The sequence below is a fragment of the Falco punctatus genome (genome assembly GCF_963210335.1).
Source record: "Falco punctatus genome assembly, chromosome: 2".
Taxonomy (NCBI): domain Eukaryota; kingdom Metazoa; phylum Chordata; class Aves; order Falconiformes; family Falconidae; genus Falco; species Falco punctatus.
The window spans coordinates 117,688,359-117,713,332 of record NC_137581.1 but is presented as its reverse complement, the minus strand read 5'-3'; the positions used below and the strand labels follow the sequence as shown (position 1 = coordinate 117,713,332).

Sequence of the window (24,974 nt, the reverse complement as noted above, 5' to 3'; positions counted from 1 at the left end):
TGCGGTGCCTGCTCAGAGGTGACTTTGGTTCTGAAGTGGCTGAATAACGCTCTCCCTCCCAGTTACAGGAGCTGAAGTGTTTTATTACCATTTTCAATGCTCATGATTAAAGCATGCTTTTTGCAAACATTCCAACATTTGATTTCTACTTATATGAATTGCCATGGAAACTAAACTTTTATTGGGCATGTTTGCATACTCAGGGGCGGAGAATTTTAAAAGCCTCTGTGATATACAGTACAGTTGATGTAGCTGTGCAACTGCCATGAAAACAGTTAAAGCCAGCTATGTGGACTGCTGAACCCATCTACAACTTGTAGCTCTCGTGCAAGTTTCCATACCCTTTTTCCTGACTTTCTTTAATAGTAGTAGCATTGCTTTTGTTCCAATGAGAGTTTTCAGCTCTTTAGATTTTTGGAGTTTTGCTTGTTTGCTAATTTTTAAGTATTTCCTACTCATAAAATGTCCAAGAGAGTATTTTCTTTTGTCTTAAATTGCCAGACGCTTTCCTGTTAGACATTCCAACTTATCAAGTTATTTTAGGGCCTCAGCTATGGCTGGTTTTGAGTACCTCTTGTTATTTTAGAAATAAGCTCTATTCCTTATTTTTCTCTCCTTTGCTGCCAAGAAACAGATGACACTGACTCGAATAAAATTTTCCCGGCATACATATATGAGGGGAAACACGTGCTCTGCCTGATCCAGCTTTGATGTCACGTCACCTACTGTGTAGGAGCTAACTAAAGGAACATTTCAGCCAGCATATCAAAAGTCCTTCAGAGTTACAGTTTAACCACAAGAGCAGTTACTCCTTTCTGAGCTACTAGGCATCATTTTCCCTGGGGAGACTTTTGCAAACTGTTGCTTCCAGTTTTCCCACTTAAAAGGAAAAAGAAGATCACTTAAGACGAAGGGAAGGCTGGCTGCCTTTGGCTCCGGCCGTGGCAGGGTTAAAATTCGTACTCGCCTCTTCCAGCTGTGAGCATGTCCTTAACTCTGCATGCCTTACACGTATATGCCTTTATTTTTTTAACTGAGTGTACTCTTTCTTGCTTGTTCAGTGAACAAAAAAGAAGATCCAGGTTCAACACTAGTAGTAAATGAAGCACTCAGACCTTAGCAGAGGCATCACAGAAGAGCTTATCTGGGTTCTGGCCTACTAATTAATCTCAAAAGCTTGTCTTTTTATATGTAAACTACAAAAGACACTAGGACAGCCAAGGCCACTTTCTTTTCCTTCTTTTTTTTTCTTTTAATATCCTCTGGTATTGTGCATGTTACTATACGGATTCCAGATTTTCATGAGTTACTACAAAGTTTATATTGTGGTAAAGTAACAGTTTTAGCCAAGTAAAATATCCTCTGGAACATGCGAGGCAGGAACCGGATCACAATGAACCCCACGTCCCCACGGCAGATGGGAACAGTTGGCAATCGTGGCAGCCGTGTGAGCCTCCGCTCCCCCCAGGACCCCCGCCCAGCAGGTACGCTCCCCAAATGTCCCCTTTGGAGAAATAAATGGGGAGAGGTAGTGACGAGGCCACACAGTACGAAACAAGGTCCCTATGCAGGATCCCCCGCCTTGAGCACAGTCCTCCAGGCTGGCTCACGTCTCTCATCCGTGGAGTTTTCCTTACCAAGGATGCTGTACGTGCGCTCGGGAAGGGAAGGTTTGTTATATGCTCCTGGCTCCCAGCACCCGCCGATCCTGGGGGTGGCACGACCCTCCCCAGAGGTATCTTCACTCTTTTTGTTTTCCTCGGTGACAGCTGCAACCCAGCGGTTCGCCTCACTGCCTCCATCGCCTCACAGCCTCCTGAGCGGGGACCTCTGAAGGGGGTGGCGTCGGTGCCCCCAGCCCCTCACCGAACACGGGGCAGGTGAGGCACAGCTTGGGCAGACACGCCAGGCCGGTGCTGGTTTGTACGCTTGGTTTGCTTTGGAAGCCCAGCCATGGAGGCCCGGCTGGCCTCAGCGGCCTGCTCCCCACTCTGGGACAGCAAAACGGCGGCTGCTGCCACCGGCGCGTCCTTCGCTGATGCCTGAGGCCTGCGCAGGGGCCTTGGAGGCCCGGTGTGTGTAGGCACATACGTCTATGTATACACATACATGCCCATGTGTTCTGTTCAGGTCAGCTGTGGGCAGGCCTCTGGTGAGCTGCACCGGGCCGTGACCCCCGGGCTGAGGCGGGCGGCAGGGCCACCCCACCGGGCATGGAGGCAACGCGGCGCCCCTGCGGGGCTGGCAGGGCGCGGGCAGCCCCCTCCCCAGCAGGAGGGAGCAGGTAAACGCACCCCCAGCCCCAGGCAAGGAAAACCGAGCCCGCGCCCTCGCAGAGCCGCCCTGTTTGCTCAGCTAATCTGGCGGACAGGAAATTGCCTGGCGATTCATATTTAAGATCGCGAAGCGGCCGCCGGCTGTCCCCCGGGGCGGCCCCGCCAGCCCCCGCTGTAGGTATCTCTGTGCGCGTCGTTGCGTGTCCCACCCCCCCCCCATTCCGCCTGTCCTTCGGCCGCCCCGCTCCCGCGACCCCGGCCTGAGGGGAGCGAACCATTCCGCCGGCGGGGGTGCCCCACGGGGGGGCGGGCAGCGCCCCTGCGCGGGGCGGCGCTGGCTGCCGGTCGGGGGCGGCTCCAGCGGGAGGTGGCGGCGGGCGGGGGAAGGCGGGCGGCGGCGGCGGCGCTGGCAGCGGCGGCCGGGCGGGCAGCGGGATGCGCGGGGGGCAGCGGCGGCCGGAGGCGGCGGTGAGTGCGGGGCCGGGGGAAGCGCCGTCCCGCGGGGTCGGGGGTGGGGGCGGCCCTCCCGGGACGCGGCCGGCTCCGCTCCCGGTGGCGGAGCGCTGCGGGGATGGGGAGCGGGTCCCTCCCTGACGGCGGCTCAGCCGCGCTCCGGTTTGTGGTTACTTTGAGGGGAGTTTGTGCCACCCCTCTCCCCTCGCGGTTCGCCCCCCCCCCCTCTTGGCAGACACAGCAAAAAGGAACGGGGCTCCCCCCGCGTCCCTTTGGGCGCAAGTCGCCTCGAGCCCTTTGTCCCGGTGCCCCCCCCGCCCCGGTGCTGGCGGGCGCCGCCGCGGCCCCACCGCTGAACAAAGCCTCTGCCCGGCCCCGGCGGGGGCGTCCGCCCCGCGTGTCCGTGGGCGGGGGAGGCGGGGGTGGCCGGCGGGGCTCGCCTTGCTCCGGTTCGGGGGTCCGTCGCCAGCCATCTACCTGGTGGCGGGGGTAACGGGAGGAGGGGGCTCTTTGTCCGCCCGTTCTTTGTTAGCCCGGTGGCTTTTCAAGGCTCCCGCGGCTGGAGATGGGCTTCTGCCGGGGCTGAGCCCGGTGATGGATACCGCCTCGGCATCGCTGGAGTTGAGCGATAGGAATCCGGTATTCCGTCGGAGCGGTTCAGTGACACGGAGGGGTTTGGGTTGGGGGTCCCCTGACGGGTTGGGAGCCCGGAGGTCACCCCGCTTTCCCCCTCCCGTGCAGCCCCGGTGCGCGGCCCCGGGGGCAGCGGGGGGCGCGGGGCCGCCCCGTACCTGCTGCCCGCCGGCCAGAGGAGGCACGGGCTGGGAGCAGACCCCGCTCCTCCTGCCCCAGAGCCGCCGGAGGAATTTCCCCATGTGCAGAAGTGCAAATAGACCGGCGGCGCTTGCATAAAGGCTGGAGAGATGGGCATTCTGCTCCTGCCACCGAGCGCTGCTGCGAGCTCAAACACATGGCTTTTGTCACCAGTTCCTTCTTCCCCCCCAAGTGCTCATCGTGTCAGCGTGTCATCTTGTCTGTGTGCTTTGACTCTGCCCCTGCCCGAGTCCTCCATGTCTGCATCTCCGGGGCAGCTGGGTGGACGTGTTGCCAGTCGGAACATGGTGAATTATTTCATCTTTGTGCTGCCTGCTCCCTCTCTTTGGGGGGACGAGGCAGGCGAGAGAGCCAGTTCTGCAAGTCCGCGTGTTGGGTGAACTCGATTTTTTCCTTTCTCTATATTCTCCTAGTTAAGGTCCCCCGGGAATAAGGTATTCAGGTGGGAAAGGAAGAGAGGTGGGAGGAGGTGAGGCATGGCACCGGCACACGGAATCGCGAAGGGCGAGGATGGGCTTGCTTTCCCACAGCAGAAGGAAGCAGTAGGAGAGAAAGGAGATGAAGTAATCGAGAGATGGGGAGAGTGAGTGCCCACCTTGGCTGGCAAGGTGAGCGGTGGGCTGAACGAAGAGAGTGACAGAAAGATACTTTTAGGGCAGTCAAATACTAACGCCGAATCTTTTCCAGAGCCGATAGTACCATTTTTATTTGTTTTGTGCAATTCCCTTTCCACACCAGAAATTTTGACAAATGCTAAATTGACTCTTTTGTGGGTCCATGTTTTTACTGAGGGAATGGAAATCTTGGGCAGCAACCAGGACAGGAAGAACAGTAATTTTTTCCATTTTTTCCATATCAGTTACTGTCTGTGCTTATCAGATAAAATTAGCAACCAGCTCCTTGAAAGTATGCAAAGATGCCAGGTGACCCTTGTTGGGAAGGAACAAAGTCCATCATGAAAAATTTGGAGTATTTTGTTCTTAGATAGGAAGCGGAGGATGGGTGAGGTAAAGATTGCAGGTCCACCTTGGCTGAGGGTGGGGTTGGATCAGAAGGACTTGAAGGGGTTTGGATGGGAAGGTCTTGTTTGTTTTCCACTTGAAGATCTAGAGAAAACCTGAAATAATGAAGGTGGGGAGGGGGAAGTGCTGGTGATCGTTTGTGAAGGAATTAATGCTATGCTGGCTGCACGTGGAGTGTATTCTCTCCATTTTCATTTGTTAAACAGTTAATTCTGATGTGTAGTAACTGCCAGTGTAGCAAACAGTGCTTCCCACTGAAATAACCAGTTATGAGGCGATGCCCTGTTTTGGGTGTTCAGGGCAGATGCGGTTCATCTGGGTTTTGGTTTAGACCAGTGGGGCACATCCAAGATGCCACAGAAATCCAGGGGCAGTTTTCCCCTCTAGAAGGTCCTCCAGAGGCTGCAGTATAGGAGTGAACTCCATAAATGTGACCAGGCTTGGTTTTTTTCTCTACTCAAATCTCACGCAGGTGGGATCAGTTTTTAAGTGAACCATTTCATTTAACTTCCTGAATTACCTTAAGTGGTGGTGTAACTGCAGGTATCGTACCTGTATCCCTCTCTTGAGGGAATGTGGTCCAGGGACTCGCTGATAAATGCTGCCCTGTGTTTCTGCGGGCAGAGCCATGGCTTGGTAGCACAGCAGCCACGGCGGGCGCCACTTGAGCTGTCGCTGTCACGATGTGGTTTGCCAAGCAAGTGTGATGAGAAGCATTTAGTCTGGGGGCATGCTCACCGCCCTCAGAGTGCTGGGAAATGAAGAAGCTCTAAAGAGCTAGAGGGGACGTTTGGAAATATGGGGCAAGCATCTCGGGAAGGAGACAAATTGAGGAGAAATGGACAAACGAAGTAAGAGAGACAGAAACTGTCAGAATAAGTGGGCGCTGTAGGGAACTGATTAACGGAAGGAAGTGACAGGCACAAAGTGGCAGTGAAAGAAATCAGCACAGAGGAAAGTGGATCGTGGGCAATGGTTGCCTGAGAGAGAGACACAATGCAATAGACAGGAAGAAAAATGGTAGAGACATCCAAGGAGACAAAAAAGAAAAAAAAAAAAGGGGAGTAAATGATCTTTGAAGCTGTTCTGATTAGTTTTTCTAGCTGCTTAGATTTTCTGGGACATACCTATCTGCTGTATATGGCAAGCTTCCATTGAATTTGTTAGGGGCATCCTAAAAGCAAGTTTATCATGTCAGGTAGGATGTAAAGGAGAAACTTTTATTTAGGATCTTTCTGCTCCTGTACAGTGAGAATTTCTGCTCCTGTACAGCATGAATTTGGGTTCATAATTGTTTCTTCACTCAACCCCGTTCCTGAAATTTTAGTTGAAGAAAGCCTGTATTTCCTGGGATTCAGGAGTGAGAATTGTATTGGTCTAGAATGTTTATGTACGCTTATTACTACACCAGCTATGCTGTTTGTTTTGGGTTTTGTTAGTGTGTACAATGAGATGTATAAGCAATCACAGTCTACCAGCCACCAGCAGAGTTTTCTATTTGCCATGTCTGTGCGAATTTTTTAAGTCTTGATTTGCAAATCTTTTGAGCATGCTCAGATTTTCAGTAGGAAAGGAGTTAATGAAATAGGGTCAGAGTAATACCAGGGAGCTGGTAGTTACTGGTGTGAGATGAATCAGTCGTAGGTCAGATAACTGACTCTTAAGCTTAACTGCCAGGGAGGTACCAACGCAGAGGAGAGGAACACGACTTGAGATTGGCTTGTCCTCTGCTGCCCTGTTTTTCTGCATGAAGAAAGGAGTTCATTGTTTTAACAGAAATCTCTGCTAATACGTTTCTACCTGTCAGTGACTTTTTTGTTTGAACAGAGAAGAATTAACTCTCCTTTTCACTTCAGCTTATCCCATTGAGCTGGTCCAGATGAAAGAGTGATCTGTGTGACTGCAAAATAAGGAGAAGGCAGTGATACCTACTAAAATAATGCAGTTCGAGTAGGTGGGCTACTCTCTTGTCCTACCAAATGCATAGGAATACTATTAAATTCATTGAAATGTGTACTTTTAGCAGTTTTGCTTTCAGGTAAAGGTAGCTATTATGGCACAAGAGTTATAAAGCTTCAGCATTTTCACTGTCGTTTTTGTTTGGACACACTCTGCAGTCAGTGTCTCTTCTGTCAATGGTTTAAATCTCAGTTTGTAGCCACCAAACTATAGTATTTACATGGTAATGGATGTTTTCATTTTTTATGCACATTTAGAATTGTCAGTTGTCATGACCTGATTAAAATGATTACGCCTGTCTACTGGAAAGAGAATTGATTTGGCAATGCCTACAACATCAATCCTTATCAAGTAGGAGAGAATCCTGCCTATACAGTAGGACAGAATTAACTGAAAATGTCGTATTTAGGTGCAATTTTTTGGAGTAGTTGGAGGAGTGATTCCAGTAAAATAGGTGTGGTTTATGAGGGGAATAAAGTTATTTAGGGTGTTTTCTGTTGTTGCCTTGCCCTTTTTCTGCTCCTTCTCCAGTATCCAACATGATAATTTCTCAGAGGAAGAGATAAGCTGTAAGAGTGACTTCCTCTGCCGCTCCCTTTTCCACATCGGAAACCTGCAGGGTTGCGAGGGAGTGACTTAGTCAAACCTGATTCACAGATATTTGATTTTTAATTTATTTACTGCTGGTGAAGGTGCCAGGCTGGGAGCTTTGGGAACTAAGCCACCCTATGCCTGTAACCAGACTTAGTGCTCGCTTGCACCGTGGGGATCAGTGTGTAGCAGGACCTGTATCATGAAGAGCCAGGGACTGAGCAGAGTTCAGGGCTATGCTGGTAGGAAATTAGCTGTAGCTTAAGGTCTGGTGTATTGTGTTGTGGGGGAGGAGGAGGAGGAAATGAAGAAGGACGTTGAAGGCGACCTTTAGATAACAAGCCTTGCTGAACTGCCCAGTTTTTGGCAGAGATGTCTGTGCTCGCTGTTAAGGATGTGTCCATTTGCTGGTTGGGTACCAAATCTCCACCAAACTATGCAGGTGCTTTTCTATGAACGTATTGTTTTAGTCTGACAGCAGGCTTTAAGGAGCTGGGGGCAAGATGGATTTACACTTAAGTGTTTTTGGAGGTAAACTGTAGATCCCAGTGAGTTTTACTTTCCTATCAGATTGAGGCTAACAAGACTTGTAAATCCGGGGGGTGGGAGACAGGCTTGATTTCATCAGGAGCAAGTACGTTGTCCTCAGTTTATGCAGGAAAAAAGTAAATCAACTTGGTAATGGAACAGTCAGTTCTGGCACATAGGAGTGCTATACCATGGGAAAGTTAGACCTCCAGGCACCAAAGCCATCAGCGCTCATTCACCAAGTTATGTTCAGGGTGTAAAAATTTAAGGGGCGTTCTTGTTTCCAAAACAGCGTGTGTTCTATTGGATCAGTTGAAACTGACCCTAATAATTTGAAAACCTTCTTGTTGCAGAATGAGTTAAACTCTGATGACGTTGTGTGGATGGTGGCAATGATGGGGTTTTGTCCTCACCCTCCATCACTTGGGGTTTCGTCTGTTCCCATGGGTGGCTGTGCACAGCTGTAGGAATTTCTGAAGGGAAGCGTCAAGGAGGAGGGGTCAGGAGCTGCCAGGAACCACTGGTAACATTTTGTGAGAAACTGAAAATGAAGAAACAATGAACAGCAAAACAGCCTTAAAGGAGAGATGGCCAAATTTGAGAGCTTTATTTAAAATTGACTTTATTTTCAGTCAGAGAAGCACTTTAGCAGTGCCTCAGGCATCGCAACCCACTCGGTTGGCGATGTAAGAGCAAAGTGGGTGCCATAGCAGACTGCTAAAGGAAGGTGGGTATCAGCCCAGGCAGAAGGAAGGGGCGAGAAGCTATGTGCTGAGAAAACGTCACCCTAAATCTATGGACGAAATGCTGGCTAGAGCTGTTCCTGCAGCTTGGCTGAGCAGCAGCTCTGGGCTCCTATGCCAAGGCGTGCTGCTTTGGGCTGGGCTGGGTTAATTTTCTCCTCAGTGGCTGGTGCAGCGCTGTGTTTTGGATTTAGTATGAGAATAATGTTGATAACACGCTGATGTTTTAGTTGTTGCTAAGTAGTGCTTCTACTAAGTCAAGGACTTTTGAGCTTCTGAGGCCCTGCCAGTGAGCAGGCTGGAGGGGCACAAGAAACTGGGAGGGGACACAGCTGGGACAGCTGGCCCCAACTGACCAAAGAGATGTTCCACACCATACGATGTCACGCTCAGCATATAGAGCTGGGGGAAGAAGGAAGATGGGGGGGGGGGGGGGGGGGATGGTTGGAGTTACAGTGTTTGTCTTCCCAAGTGTTGTGGATTAACCCCAGCTGGCAGCTAAGCACCAGGCAGCCCCTTGCTCACACCATCCCCCCCCCCCCCCCCCCCGCAGTGGGATGGGGAGGAGGATCAGGGAAAAAGGTAAAACTCATGGGTTGAAAAAAGAACAATTTGATAATGGAAATAAAATGAAATGTTATAATAACAACAAAAATTGTAATAAAAAGGGGAGAGGGGGAGAGAGGAATAAAATCCAAAAGGAAAAAAAACCCAACTGAACAAGTGATTACAATTGCTCACCGCCCACTGGGCGATGCCCAGCCGGTGCCCCAGCAGCACTGGGCAGCCCCAGCCATCTCCCCCCAGTTTACATGCTGACCATGCCATTCCATGGTGGAACATCCCTTTGGCTGGTTCGGGTCAGCTCTCCCGGCTGTGTCCCCTCCTGGCTTCTTGTGTCCCCCCCCAGCCCTCTCGCTGGCAGGGAAGGCCTAGAGAAAAAGTCCTTGACTTAATATAAAAAGTTACTTAACACACTGATGTTTTGAGTTGTTGCTATCAGCATTGTTCTCAGACTAAATCCAAAACACAGTATTGTACCAGCCACTGAAAAGAAAATTAACTCTATCCCAGACAAAACCAGAACACCGAGTCCCTGTTCCGCGCGCTGGAGCCCTGCTGAATGCCTGCCTGCCCATGGGGAGTGCGGAATTAATTCCTTGTTTTGTTTTGCTCACATGTGCAGCTTTTGCTTTACCTATTAAACTGTCTTTATCTCAACCCACAAATTTTCTCACTTTTACTCTCTTGATTCTCTCCCCCCTCCCACCAGGCGGGCTGAGCTGCCAGCTGGGGTTAAACCATGATACAAGGGAAAGAAGTTTTTACTGTAAAGCCACCCTGTGTTATAATATTTTAAAATTGGAATCTTTTGTTTGACTCGCCGCCTGTTTGAGTCATGAATCACTGTTTCTTTTGGTCGTTAGTGAAACAAAACTTAATTTGGCCTGGGTACTGTAGAGATGAAACATGGTTGGTAATGCTGTATACATTCACTTCAGATGACTTTATAAATCCCAGATGAAATCATTTTGCTTCATTTCAGCCAAGCCAGAGCGCAGCATGTGCTCTGTAACGAGAGTCGGCCTCTCTGGTTGTTTTATGAGGCCCTGCATAACCTTCATCTGAAAGAATATGATTTCATGAGAGCAGATAAATGTGGATTTTGAGCTGTTCATTTGCTTAGCTTATTAATGCATTAATTGTTTCTTGTTCATGCTCATAGTGGAGAGTTTTAGAAAATTCTTCCCCCCAAAATTTCAATTACTGCTAGGTGATGACCTCTCTGATTTTTCCCATCCTCTAAGAAGAGAGATGTGTAATGAGTTCTCAAACTTGAACTGAAACCATATAAATATTTAACCTTAAAGACATTTTTCCTTTCAGCTATTAGCAAACCCAGGTATTCACTAAACTGAAGATTGAATTTTCAATTACACAGAAACCCTTCCCTCTCAGCTGTTCTCGCCTTAATGCCTGTCACATTGATTAAGTGGTAGCCATCATCTTATGAGATAGGAAGGATGGGATTTTTGGTGTTCTTACCGATGATTTTAACCATATAGCAGCAATGTTAGAGACATGAGAAATCTAGTTACGTTTTTTCCTTTCTTTTAAACCAACCCTTTCTTCTGTCTTTTAATTCAGAGTTGTCCATACTTTGGGTGTCTGTTCAATGATATAATTATACTTTTGTTACAGAACAGTGTGAAATGTTGAGAGCCACTAGTTTTCTGTGTCAAGTTGAACATGCCCTGAGAAGTTAAATTTTTGGTTCTTTTCTGGGGAGCTCTGGGCTTGACGTGCTGTATTTTAAACAGAGATGACACAAGCAATATGCCAAGATGGCAACACAGCAGCAGTTGGAACGGGTTTTGTGTCCCAGTCCTTCCCGTTTGGGAGGCAGGCAAAGGGCAGAGAGCCGACTGGCCAAATGGGGGAACCTCTTGTTGGGGTGAGCTGCCTGTCGGCTGCAGCCCTGCCGGGGGGGTCGCAGGCATGAAGCCCCCCAGCCCCGCTCCTGGCAAGGAAGGCGCTTGGGGTGCTATGCAGGCTTTGAGTTTGGAAGATGCAAGGCAAGCTGGAAGGAACTAGGGAGGGAATCTCTCCGTGGGATGGAAGACCAGGTGGGGTGAAAAGGCTGGTAAATGTTCCGTGTCAACAAGATAACCTGTTGAGCATGAAACTTGGGTATAAAAGCGATCTGCTGTCCAGGCTGTTTGCCACCATCCTGTCTGAAGAGCTTCATTCCTGTGCTGCTGGAGGGGGCAGACATGGTGGCTGAGTCCCTCCAGGAGGTATGGTCTCCTTCCTCGCCCTGGTTCCTTGGCGAGCAGCACTGTTTTGGGGGGACGGTAGATTGCGTGCTCTTGGAAGAGGCTGTTGGGGTGAAGCTGGGGTGTGTGCTCTTGCGGCGAGGGGAGGGAACACGTGCCTGGTGGGGTGCAAACTCTTTCTTTAGGGGTGAGAAATGACCTCTGCAGAGAGAGAAAAAGCCTTGTGAAGTGAGGCCGGGGGGATTCCTGGGGGAGCAGTGGCGAGGGATAGGGCCAGGTCCCCCGGGGAAGAGCACCTTGGGGGGACCAGGGGAGGGAGAAGCCAGAGGTCACGGTGAAGGAGCCTCCCTCCGCAGGGATTAGCAGCCAGCTCCCCTCTGCCAGGGCCATCCTCTAGGGAGAATAATGTGAAAAAGCATAGCACAAAAAGTCTGTGCAACAGAGACCTGAAACACTGCGGCTGTGACGACTGCGGTTAATTAAATAGGTGGCTTGTCTCTAGACAGCCCCAGACATCTGTCTCTATTCTTCACTTGTTTTTCTGCTGCGTTTCTATTTGCTTGTCCAGAGTTAAAGCCCAGAGGACCTACAGATGGTCACCATTAATTTTGTCACTTGATGCAATTTTTTTTAAAGCTTTTTGTCGACCTTTTAAAAACAGATGTGTGTTTTAAAAAAAAAATCTTTTAATAGAGCAACTCACTAGAGCTCTTCTGTTTGGACTTAGATTTAATTTTAGTCGTTAGTGACTGGGATTTAATTTTGGCGTTTCTTTTAAGCCAAGTCTGTCTTGTAGCCATATCATTTTTTTTGTATTTTTTTTAATAAACTTTGCAGAATCTATTTGCATTCCCAGTCTGGCTTCTTTGGAACCTCAGAAATCGTTGCATGCCAAAACACTTTCTGTGTTTTGGATCACATACCTGTTTTTGCTTAGGTTTCTTCGTGATTGCAGGATGCTGGTGTTGTGTAGGCTGAAACTGGGCTCTGGGCTTTCAAAAATAAAATCTTCAGCAGAAAAGTCCAACCGTGTTAATGATTTCTTAAGGAAGCCACAGGATCGCAAACAAAACTCGGGAGCTGTGACTAGTAACTGCCTGCACAGAGTCGGGGTCACAGATGACAGCTGATTATCAAATCAAAATATATGGACTTCTAAACCGATAAAACAACTGCAGACAGGTTTGGGTTTTTTCCGCTGTCTCCACATTGAACATGGGTTGCCCTTTCCAAATGCCTTTTAATGTATTCTTTTAACGTGTTTCTTTTTGAGTCATCTCTGGAAATCTCACTGTAAAAACAGCCAGTTTTGGTCTATATTACATACTTGAAAAATGTTCTCGAAATACACCTCTTAACGTTTTTTTCGTTACTTTATTTGCAGGTCAAAATTTGATTCACTCAAATTAGCGTTGTTTTAACCATCCTGAGAAGACAAATATGATGCCAAACAGAAGTAACCACTCCTCCTTCCAGAATGTTGGATCAGGTAATCAATTAATAAAAATGAAGTTTGTTTGTAAATGTACTGAGATCTTTCAGAATTTGTCATTGATTTTGGTCCTTTAATTCTCCTGACACACGGATAACAGTGCTCTGTTCTTATTCCATGTCTGACTCCATTTACCAGCCAGAACAAGGCCACAGCTGGATACGCTGCAGCCAGCCCGCCCTCCCCCATCAGTTTAATGCCTGCCTGGAATAGATATCAGTGACCCCCAGCTAAATAACTCTGGAAAGGAAGAAAAGGAATGAGGGGAAAGGGGAGAAAAAAAAAAAAAAAGAAAATGAGAGAAAAAAAAGGGAAGAATTTCCTTCTGTATAGCTGCGGGCAGCGAATACTTTGGTAACCAGAGGAGCCTTGCGCTGTGCGCTGAAGGTTACCACGCGAGAGCTGGGGCTGACCTGGATGCAGGATGGGTTCGGGGCACGCCGTGTGCCGCAGCTCCTGGCCTCAGTCCCTATAGCTGCATGCAAAGGCAGTGGCAGCCAGCATGTGTAACGCGTCCTGTCATATTCATAAAGTCTCATCCCAAACATTACCCTAAAAATAAACAAAACAAACAAGATCTGGTTTGTGGGAAGCAGCGATGGTTGAGCTAAACATGCGCTGTCGTCCACTTGGGATTTAACCGTATGATTGCGGGCACTGTGGTGCTGGAACCAAAAATGCAGGAGAACTGGCATAAGGTATAGCAGAGAAAAGCTGAAGCCGAGTGGCTGCACGAAGGTATCGTGACCTTTTCTTACTGTACTTGTTTGGATTTCAAGTACAATGAGCCCTTCATTGCTGTGGTGAACAGGCCTGAAAGTTTCCATGAGCTAACTTGTTTTTTGGCAAAAGCATCCAGTCTTTGTAGGATTAGATGTGCCCTACTGGTGTTGCAAGGGAGTTATAAACAATTATTAGTGTCCCATTAATATGTCTGCTAAGCTATTAATGTAGGAGCCAGTGGAATTTATGCAAAAACACTTGAACTTCTGCTGTGTTCAAGTCGAGGTTTGGACAGTACAGTTTTGATGCAAGATTGGCTTTCAATTTTAAAAGAGATTTGGAAGGAGGAAAGAGAGAGATGATGGAAATTAGGTTCTGTTTCACAACGGAAGGCTAAGTATAGAAGGCATATGCATCGTGCTTTATATCTGTGCTCTTCAATAACTTTTACATCTCGTTCTTCCTCATAACACCGCTAATATGATAAAAGCTTGATCATTTTCAGATGCTTTTGTCTTGTCCTGACAAGAGTTCTGTTGAACATGGGTCACGTTCCTCCTTTTTTTCAATTGAATTTCATCATTACTGTTGATCAAAAGTTGTGAAAACAGCTAAGAAATGTCAAGTAAAATGTCGAATTGTAAGAAATTGCAGTTTCACCGCTCACAGCGGTGATGGTCTGATGGAGAGCTCTGTGAATTTACTGGTTCAAAGGCAACTTAGATAGTTGTATCATTGTAACAAATGTGTTAAAATTACAGCAAATAAAATCACAGTCAGCATAAAAATATTAAATTCTGTGTAGTAGTAAACCTGAGGCTTGGTTTTAAAGCTGAAAGTTAATGTCTTTGGCCACTACCAGAGCTTGTAATTAGCACATGCTTAGCCAGGTCCACTTTGCTCAAGAAGGTGTTTGATTTTTATTCCCCCCACCCCACGATGCCGATTCCTTTTATCTTCAGCCTATTCAATTCCATTATTAATGATGGTTACCTTTTGTTCTTCAGCTTATGGGTTTATTCCTTAAGAATTGAGGAGACAGTGTTACGCACTCAGACTTGGCACAGCTTGCCTAGAGGAAGCCTGGGCAACAGAGGCCTATTGAATGATGCCCTGGACAGTAATGAATTCCAGGTTTTTTTGCCTTGTTAGTGAGGAAGGTCCCAGAAGCAAGGACCCACTCAAAGAATGCGTTGCCACCTTCACTAGATATCTGAACCTAGCTACCCTTGGTGAAACCAGATCATATCAGCTCTGAGGGGGGCAGGAATCCAAGTTTTGTGTCTAGGTTCAGATAATTATCTGAAGTGGTACTTGGAAGAGGATTAAAGTGTTGCCTCTGAGGATTTTAAAGGCACTTTATGCATTTAGAAGTTAGGTTTTCCTGCTGAGTGACAAGCTGAATCAGGTTTCTCATGAGGTGGCTGAAGTCACAGGTGAAATGTGTCTGAGCCAAGAGTAAATCCCAGATTTGACCCTTATTTTCAGAAGCAATACTCACTGGCACTGCGGGAACTGACACCACAGACTGTGTTGTAAGTTCGAAGCACAGCCTGACGTCCCAAGAACTGCTGTAAATGTTAATGGTGCCACTTCTACGTCAGCTGAGGTCTAAGTGGAAGCCTGCTGGGGGTCCTGTTTATCTCCTGCAGTGACTGACACTGTCAGGAACTGCATTTCTTTCTTTGCTTTTGGCAAAGTGGGGCTCAGAACTGCAGGCTGGAGCTTGACACATCGTTGACACATGGTTGAACACAGCAAAGGCTTTTTTGGTCGGTGTCCTCTTCCAGAATATAAATTACAATTCTTAACAAGCATTAGGACCTGGAACCTTAAACTGCTCGCAGTGTTTTTGATGGTCATGCGTTTTTGTTGTTTTGAATGAAGTCATGGAGCTCAGCGTTACACTTCCTTAAGGCTATCTTTAAACTGAAGCGGGCTCTTCGCAGATGTAGGTACAGCTTTGTATTTTAACAGATTGAGCTGAAACCTTGAAAAACAGACCTCGGTTTTGTACTTTTCCGTGAAGCTTTGCACGACAATCCACAGAGTAAGCAGAAAGGTGACAAAACGCCTACTGAGCTTTGAGGTGAGCTCATTAGTGTATTGGGGCTCGGATGCGCTAGCTGCGCAGGCTAAAAGAAGAGGTAATCCAGAGCAGTATCTTATGTTCTGCATCCCGAGCCCTGGGAGACCTGCGTTCAGTTCTGTACTCTGCTGTCTGCTTTGTGTTTTCTCCCTGCACCTCAGTTCCTCAGCTGTAAACCAGCAGGACTGTAATGCTTCCTTACTTCATGGGCAACTGAGGAGGCTCAGGATTATAAAGGCTGAGCCACAGGCTCCTGCAGTGGATAGAGCACCAAAGAAAGAGTCTAGCATCTTTCCAACTGTGTTGCTGATCTGTGGTATGAATTTGGTGATGTCGCTCTACCCCTTCTTTTGTAGTCTCCATCTTCTGCAAAAACAGAGATGGGAAAGTTGTGCATCCCCTGCTTTACTTAATGGTCTGAGACACATTTATTACAAGCGCAGTAATTATTACAAAAAGTGTTCTTTTCAAGGCATGTGCAGGCATGCACATACAAGAGGCTACTTACTTGCTAAATTTTTTTTTTCTTGTTTTCTCTTCCTTACAGATTCCAGTAAGATTATGGCAGAGTATAGCCACACACAAAACCAGATGGAATTACAAAATGCTAGTTTGGGAAAGGGTTCTGTGGCGAATTCCCTTGAAAATGGTCTCCAGGATATTATGGAAAACCTCAACCCAAAGAAATATTCATCAAGTCTGAAATTTAAAACAAACGGGGACTATGCTGGCTCTTATTTAACCCTTTCACAACCTGTGCCGGTTAAACCTAATCCTTCTTCCAGTGTTAAAAATACACACTCTATCACTAAAATTCAAGGGGGCAAGCAGTTCCCCTGTGAAAGCCCGTATCTTCCAGATAAAAGCATCTCTGTAAAGCATTTGGGTTCCGTATCAGGCACGTCTTCATCCCTCAGCGGGTACAGTTTAGGAAGGACAGACTTTGATATTCACGCCAGCAGAGAAAATGAAAAATCCCTTGGACACATGGATAAGTTTCACTACTCAAAGTACAGTCAGAAAAACAAATCGTATGACAATGTCTACTTCCCAGGAATGCTGGAGACGAAGAAGATCTCGGGCTCTCTTCTGACCATGTGGAATGGAAGCTCGGGGAATGAGCTGATGCTTTCACCTGGTAGCAATTCAGGGGCAGCCAGCATGCCTTCTAGCCCAAAGCAAGGCAGGAGGATGAATGTTGAAGACAGTCTGGCCCTTCACATGAAACCAGTTAAGCACAGGGATGTGATGATGGAGACTCTGGGTTCACGGCCTAGGAAATACTCTGGTGGATCTCTAAGTCATATGGGAATGTACAGTCGTTCCCTACCCAGACTTTATAAATCAACAGAAAGCCAGCTGGTGCCATTAAGTTTGCCCCCCAGAAGTTCTCTGGGTAACACTAAAAGGAAAAAACTTGGAGAAAAAGATCTACCTCAGAATGCTTTAGATGCTGATAATTATCTGAATTTTTCTTCTTGCAGCTCAGGGGTTTCACCACATGCAAACTCTGTCTCTGGGAATAATCCTTATGTCAGTTCAACTCTTAGTGTTCCTGCAAGCCCCCGAATTGCTAAAAAAATGCTTTTAGCACCTTCTTCCCCATATCTTTCTGATGATTTCGATAGACTTGGACTCTCAGGAACAAGTCCCAGTAGTTCTTTCTCCCCAGTGGATTTTGACAGGTCGTTCTCTGTCCGAAGAAACCTTTCCACCAGTTCCGTGGAACTTGACGACCCAGATCTGGAAAGTTACAGACAGACACCGAACTCGCTGCAAACATCCATGCAAGAGCGGAAGAACAGCATCAGCTCCATTTCGGGAAGAGAAGACCTCATGGACTATCACAGAAGGCAGAGGGAAGAGCGGCTTCGGGAGCAGGAGATGGAACGGCTGGTAATTTTTTCTCTTCCTCTTCTTTTTTTGTGGCAGTCAGCGTGTGCAGAATGTCCATCCCAGATCTAGCCATCAGGAGGGTACAGCAAAGCATAAGCTGCCATGGTTTGAAATTCAAGTGTTGCCTGCTTCACATGCCTTGTTTATTATTGCACTCTATGAAGCTAATGCTTAAATAGCGTGCTGCTGAACAGCTCGGACGGGCGGTACGATGCAGCCATCTTAAAAACATGTTGGAACCCACGTAAATTGCGTTCAGTCATCCTGCGGGCTCTTAAAATGTCTATGTACGTAAAACCCACAAATTACACTGCAGGGATCCAGCGCTTTTTTGTTCTAGATGATGGCACTGTTTTGTGGTAAGCGGGTAAAAAAAAAATGGCTCTGCTATAAGCCACTCAGCTGTGCGTGCTGTGGAGTCAGGTATACATTGGTGTGGGTTCAAAATCCATCGTCAGAGCTTTCTCTGCTGAATTGTGGTTTTTCCTTTTGAGTATTTTCATTAAAATATAGCCTTCCTTGTTCTCCCCCTCTTGAAACGGAGAGTAGCAGAGAGGGGCAGAGTTTCTCGCTCTGTCTCAAGTCAACATAAAGCAGTACATACTGCTTCAGCTTGGGATTCAACTTGGTAGTAAAATGTAATTTACGTATTATTGAAACAACTTTTGGGTAGGAAAAAAAACCAAAAAAAAGGTCTTCAGAACACAGAGATGGTGGAAACAGTTTCTTATTGAAACTGTCTCTGAAAGGATGCCTAATACTTCTTTGAAAAAAGTTCTATTGGTCTCTACAAGAGTCACTGAGCCTATTAAGATACACTCATACTGTACTGATTTTTATCATCCACATAGAAACGGAGGTTGTTAGATGGGCCAATTTGTATTACCAAGTCTTAGATTTGAGGCATTAACTTTACATTTTTGTGCTTGAATTCAGATCTTTATGGATTTGAGGAAAATGGACATAGGATACTCTTCAACCTGTCTAGTGTGCGCACAGACGGCGAGCCTGCAGGGGGGTTCTCTTCCTGGGCAGGCTGGGGGGAAAAGCTGTGGCGAGGTGGGATGCAGGAGCAGCAGGGATGCAGGAGCAGCAGGGGTGGCAGGACAAGCGGGATGCGGGAGTAGGGGCTGCCCATGAGGGACCACTAGCAATGGCCCGGTGCCTGTGCAGGGCCACCGCTGCCATTCCAAGCTGCACCCGTGAGCAGGTTGAGCTGAAGGATTGTAACCTGTCCAGGTGTCTCCCTCCCATCTCACCTATGTCCTTGACACCAGCTGGTGAGGAACCTGTTGGAGCTGCCTTTTCATCCCTAATGCACGCAGTGCTGTGGTCTGTAAGGTACACACTGTTGGTTTGCAAGATGTGAAAATATTAATCTTGGCCTGCTTAGAGCCAGGGCTGTAGAATTGAGGTGTCTCTGCCCCCTCTTGCCCCCTTTGCCCCCTGATAGCTCTGCCAGCTCCCCTTGAAGCCGCGGTTTCTGGGGAGCAGGGGCCGGGCTCCCAGGGGCGAGGAGGGCCAGCGGCGAGTGGAGATGACTGGTGGCTTAGGAAGGGTTGTTACACATGGGCACGTAGAAGTGGGAAGCATCAGCAGAAATGCTGGTGGGTTGTTTCTCTCTCCTCTTGCTGCCTTCTCCCGGCCGTGCCACCACTCCTTTTGGAAATCGCTCTTCTCCCTAGGCCTGGGGTTTTGTGTGTGCAAAGTGGTGTTCGCTTCCAATCAAAGGGTTTTCCTGACAGGCAAGCTGGTAAACCTGAGATAATTGGTCAGAAAAGACAACATGATAGAGCATATTTGTGTTTTAAAGAGAACGGTTCTTTTTTTTTTTTTTCTTCTTTTTTTCTTTTCCCTTTGTGAGGGATGGAAGATAGGTTGTTTTCAGTATGCGATAACGCTAAAAACTGTTCTGGTTTTATTATTGAAGGTAATGACTTCTGTTCCCTCAAGCCCAAACTATTTCTTTTTTTGCTGGACAATACTTGCTTCAAGTCCTGATTCTTTACAAAGAGGAATTGGCCTACTGCTTTTCCAAGCATGTTAAAAGTTTTTGAAAAAAGATGATGCTTTGTGTGTTGCATGTAATTTGAAAGTGAAGGAACTGCCTCCTTCTTGAGTTCATCTTCTGTTCGGGACCCTGCTCAGTATTTTTTATCTCCTTGATAGAGCTATCTGGTGGAAGAGGACAGTATCGAGAGTGCCTCCTTCCAGTGGTTTGAAAGTCTGAAAAATGCCATAAACAGGTTTTTGGATCTCTCAGAAGAAGGAATAAATTTTATAGGAAAAATTAAAAATCCACACATTTTTCTTTTTTTTTTTAAATTCCAAAATCCACACATCAGCTGTTTGCATATTAGGACCTGTCCTGTGTTAGGGTTTGGTTTTGGTTTTGTCCTGTGTCAATCTAGCCATGGGTCTGTCCAAAGAGGGGGTTTGTATATCCAGCCTGAGCTTCCGAAGAGCAGCTCCGTCTGACCTCGTGTACTGGGAGATGGACGCAGGTTAGAGATCCAGCTCTGCTCAGCGTCCTCTTTCTGGGGTTGGGGGGGAGGTGTGAGTAAAAAACCCCAACTAAACAAGCACCCGGAGATAGCAAAACTGTGTGCTTTCGGTTTTCGGTGCTGAGTAAAAAGTTCAGATTGAGTAGCTGGTAGGTAAGTGGCAGGGAAAACATGCCTCTGTGCTCAAGGGTCAGACTCTTCCATGCTGTGTTTTTGAAGCAAGGTAGGCAGAAAAAACAGGGACTACTCGGAGAACTTCATCAGATACATAAGCCTCCTTCTTAGAGAATTAGGCTGCTCTGTGGCCCAGATACGAAGCAGAAAATACCTTTTTTTGCACCGGCACAGCCCTGTAGCTATCCTGCTGGCACAGAGCGGTTTGGGGTGTTGTGTTTGATAGCTGCTATTCACATCTGGCTTATTATTTTTTTAGTAAAATGTATGCACGCATTGTAATCTGATCTAGTATCTGCCCTTGGTCTCCTCTATTTACTTTCACTTTTTTCCTTTTTCTTTTCTGCATGAATTATTCTATGAGTTTTACTTGTGCTTAGTTTGCTTTTTAAGTGGCAGAAGCTCTTCTGGAAATTTGCATTTTGAGCTGCTGCCACAGCCTGTGTGTGAAACCAAATGATCTGCTCTCATTGCCTGCAGAAATAAACAACGAATTTCTTTTTTTTTTAATGGTACAAATAATGAAAATATGTATTGCAGGGTTTTATTTGGAATATCGAATGTCTGAGTTTTAATTCGTTCCTGTGCACCAAGCAGAAAAGACATGTATGTACTTGCGTAGGATTTGGTGTTTCTCCCACTCTCTTTAGCTTCGCCTTTTAGGGCTGGGTTCACCCGAGAGCTGGCGGCTGGTGCCAATTCTGTCTTGCCAGCCTGTCCCTCTGTGACTCGAGGAGCAGGAGAACCTGGAGTTCCCATTTCTGCCATCCCGGGACTGGTGGCACTACACAAGGTTGCTCCTGGAGCTTGAAGGGGGCTGGGGGGTCTCAATCTGCTTCTGCTTCCTCTCCAGCCCAGCTAACCAGACATTGCGTCTGGCTGTGGGGATGTTTATACAAGCTTTGCACAAGTAGAAGTCAACTCAGAGTTAAGTATTGCTACAGCTAGCCCAGGAGTCTGATAAGGAAAAAAATTATCACTGTGATCTAAGAATATTCAGTGAGATTCAGTTAGCTATTGAATCTTTGGGGTTTTTTTTAAAGAAAAAATCTCACTTTTTTTTTAAACTTTTTTTTTTTCCCCCCTATCTGAGATAAAAGCTGAACTATGATAGCCACTGGAACTCAAAGGCAGTCTTCCTCTTCAGCCTGTGAGGAGGTCAGGGGTGGGACAGCACAGGCAGCATAGTCAGATAGATAGCAAGGCCATCTGTTTTATTTGATACCCGCTCAGTTGAATAGCACTGAACTTGATTTTTCTACTGCTGCTTTTTAGGCAGTACAATGTATTTCCTCTAGATGGTGGTAGGTACTTAAAAATTAGATACGCAGGCTCTGCTCCATACCTTCCGTAGTTCGGCTCTGTGTGGGTCTGTAAGTATATGCTTGTTAATGAAGTTTTACTAGCTGCAGGAGGTGTGCTGGGAGAGATTTCAGTTTGTATGACCAATGCCTGAATGAGCAATAGTGAAATTTAAGGAGCTTATTCCATAGTCCACTTTTTCACAGTCAGAAGAGCTCTGAATTTCATTAAGTTTGTTCAGCAAGTAGGAAATAATACAGAATATCCCTGTGTCCAGTTTGCATTGATACATTACAATTTAGTAAGATGTGTTCACGAGTGAAAAATTAAATGAAAATATTTTGAAATTTTCAAGGTTCATTTAAAATTTAAAATTATGGTTAATAGAGCTTATCTCCCGTACAGCTTGGAAAAACCTCATATATACATTGTATAAATTTATATGGGGTCTGTGTCTTTTTATAGAACCTTTAAACATAAAGTAACCAAGCTGCAAGTGACTTACCTTTTGCAGGAGCTCCAGCCAAGTAGACAAAGTCTAGATCAAGGGCATTTTCCCCACAACTAGTAACTGACAGTCTCTGTAGCGTTACAGAATAGCTTCTTAACATCAGTTTAGTTTAGGAAATGAGCAAGTGCCGTATAATAGGATAAAAACCACCACAGAATATAACTGATACTGAGGACTCAGTGAATTTTCAGGAACGTTCCATTTTAATTGTGTTCCAAAACGTTTGTGGGTTTACATTATTTAAATTTTGAAGCTATACGTTTTATGCCGATGAACAGTATGGGCCAGGAAGAAATCGATTTGAGGAGACCTGTTCTCATTTACAGAGATCAAGTACTGTGCTGGAGCTCTAATTTCAGGCTCCTGCTCTCAGGATGATTTGAAAAGCAGCGTCTGCATAGGTGCTGTAGGGGCAAAAGGGCACTGGTATGAACAGCCCTGTTATTTTGGAAGCTGACAGCTTTTACTCAGGAGCCAAGCATGTGCCTGCAGATACAGGAACTAATTCTGCAGAAAGTAGTCTGCTCCGTTCCTCCCTGGAGGCTGGCTCTGCTCCGTGCCACCAAGCTCTTCTGCTTTTACCAGTCTGTTTCTTCAGTGGCGGTACTGGGAAGGTGAGGACGAGGCGTGTCAGCCTGGTCCCTGCCCCTGGTCCTCTGCTCCCGGCCGAGGTGGTCTCTGCAGGTGCCCCTGCTGTGCAGGGCTGCCTGCGCATCGCCCGGGAGGGACAGGCGTGAAATACGGGTGCTTTTCCTGAATTATGTGCTGCTGGCAGTAACCTCAGAGCCAAAAGACGTTAGTCTTAACCATAGCAAAGCAAGGACTGAAAATGAGAAAATAAGTGAAGCTGGAGTGAGAAACTGGTGCGAAGTGGAGGAGAGGGGAAGAACGGTTGGCGAGCTGTTCTCAGACCAGGTTAAAGTCCAGCTTTGAAATCAGCTTCTCCGTATCTGACAGGTGTGAAATCACCAGCTCCTTAGAAATGCAGGAAGGAAAGAGAAACCTTTTTCCTGCCTTTTGTCTGTGGCGTACTGAATGTATTTGTAAGAAAGTAAGTTTGGGGAGTTTCTGCTGCTCTCTTTCCCCACCATCCTTTTTGACTAGCTGCTGCTCCAAGCTTTGCTGTGGAGCTGGCTGTTTGCCTGCCCATGAGGTTTTTAGAGAGAAACGGTAAAAAAAGGGCTGTTCTTTGGTAGCTGAGAAGAGCAACAGCCTTTTTTTCAGGCAAAGGGAGCCCTGGCTGCACAGACTGGCCATAATTATAATTAGCGTTGGTCACAAAGGATAGACTGCACATGTATTTTTAATGAAATCTAGGGTTATCCAATTGCCAATGGCACTTAGCTAAAAAGCTTCCTGCTTGCCACAGCTGATTAACCAAGTGTTGCCTTGATAATCTAGATCGAGCATCACCTCTACGCATTTGTAAAATTGATAAACATGATATGCAGCAGATGAACAAATCCAGGAATCACTGACATGGTTGCTGTTGAAGAAGTGGGAGGCATTTATCTCTGCTATTTTGGGATATTCTTCTTGACAGTGTGCTAGGGATGTCTCCTAATGCCATTGTAAATCAATAACAGAGGAAGGTTGTTATCCCCTTATCCCACCCTTCTTCAGCACTTAAGTTTGCAGCCATCCATAGGTGGTGTGTGGCTTTGTCAAAGCCAGGAGTGGTGAAACTGCTCAGGCAGAAATTGCACGAGAGCTCTGTGTACCCTTTTCAGAGCAGGTAAGTGATCCACAGAAACCACACGGAGATGTCTTAATCTGTTGGAAAGGACATTTTATGGGGAAATACACTGAAAGACTCCCAAGGCTTGATTCCTCCTCCCTCCCACCAGAGCCAATTTTAAATAAATTTCCTTCTTCTGACATACCTTTTTTTCCCCCCTCTGTTGTGATCAGCGTCACAAATAACTTCTGTGATATTTTTTGCAAAATTATTGACTGGATTTTCCATGTGCTGCTTTTCACTGGAGGGGTGCTTTCCTCGCTTGCTGCTTGACTCAGAAATTTATGTTGGAAACAGTTAAATGCAGGTGTGCTGGAGCTGGAATGAGTTGGCCGAGAGGAAATGATGAGAATAGAGCGTATAAAATAACCCCAGAGCTTCCTGGCCGTAAGCCTCCCGGCAACGTCAAAATAGAAGTGAGAGATACCAGTATTTCTGTAATGTGTGTGGAAGTTCATCAGGAATTTTTTGAAGACTGGCAGAGGTTTACCTGCAAATTTTAAGCTTTTCTGAGCATCTGAGACGTGAGGGGGGAAAAGAATCCTGTTTTTTTGGTGGTTGTCTTTTTTTTTCCTGACTGCTCAGCAAAGGGCAGGTTTGCATGAGAACCCCTTACCTGCACACTTAGGCTGGGATGAGCAGCAGCTGTGCTTTGAAATTGGCCGTTTCCTATTGTTGTTGTTGTTATTACAGGGATGGAGGGTTGGCATTGGGTAACCTGATATAGGCTGTTGGTGCCGGGAAGGATGGGACCTCGTCTCCTGCTGCCGTGTTTCCCAACTATAACCGTTCCGAGGGCTGTATGAAAGGGCCAGGCCCAGTGCCGTCACACCAGGAGAGCTGCATAATTACCGGCGATCCCAGCCAGCACTTGCACAGCGCTTTAGGAATTGGGTTGCGTGGCCAAAAGCCTTAGTAAGAGGGAGGATAGCGGCGTTGGAGGGGTAAGGGAACAGCCTTAGGGTCTGGCAGTGGTTGCCTGGAGGGAAGAAGGCTTTGGGGAGTTATAATTATGTCGTTCGTTTGGGGTTGAAGGATGTCTGCTGGACCCATTTTGGGGAAAATACAAGCTTGCGATTGCCGCCCCACAGCCACCCCAGGCTCCATTATCTCAGCGGCTTGTCTCTGCCGGTGCTGTTACAGGAGGCTTCCGAGGGAACCTGCAGTGGGAACCTGAGAAGAAGCTACCTGAAGGCAAAATTTCTGTCTCGTGGCATGCTCTGGGTTGGGTAGTCCTTGGAAACGGGTGGGTTCAGAGGGGTTCTCCAGCTCAGAAATTGCAGCTCTTAACTGCAGCTGATGCGGGGTGATGTGGACGTGTAGCGCAGACAACCGGCTAACCTCTTGGTAGCTGTACTACAG

The 24,974-nt window shown here is 47.0% G+C and overlaps 1 protein-coding gene across 4 annotated transcripts in view; it reads left to right on the top strand.

Moving 5' to 3' along the window:
- The first annotated feature begins 2,499 nt into the window (after positions 1-2,499).
- Positions 2,500-24,974, top strand: part of PHLDB2 (pleckstrin homology like domain family B member 2) — a 70,529-nt gene continuing 48,054 nt past the window's right edge. For 2 of the 4 annotated variants that reach the window (XM_080377690.1, XM_080377688.1), the window contains exons 1-3: positions 2,500-2,744; positions 12,568-12,672; positions 16,035-17,383. In XM_080377690.1, coding sequence (XP_080233816.1) covers positions 12,624-12,672; positions 16,035-17,383 — 1,398 coding nt within the window. In that variant the 5' untranslated portion in view covers positions 2,500-2,744; positions 12,568-12,623. Of the gene's footprint in view, positions 2,745-9,530; positions 11,205-12,567; positions 12,673-16,034; positions 17,384-24,974 lie in introns of those variants that run through there. The other 2 variants (XM_080377691.1, XM_080377689.1) reach the window with 2 other exon arrangements.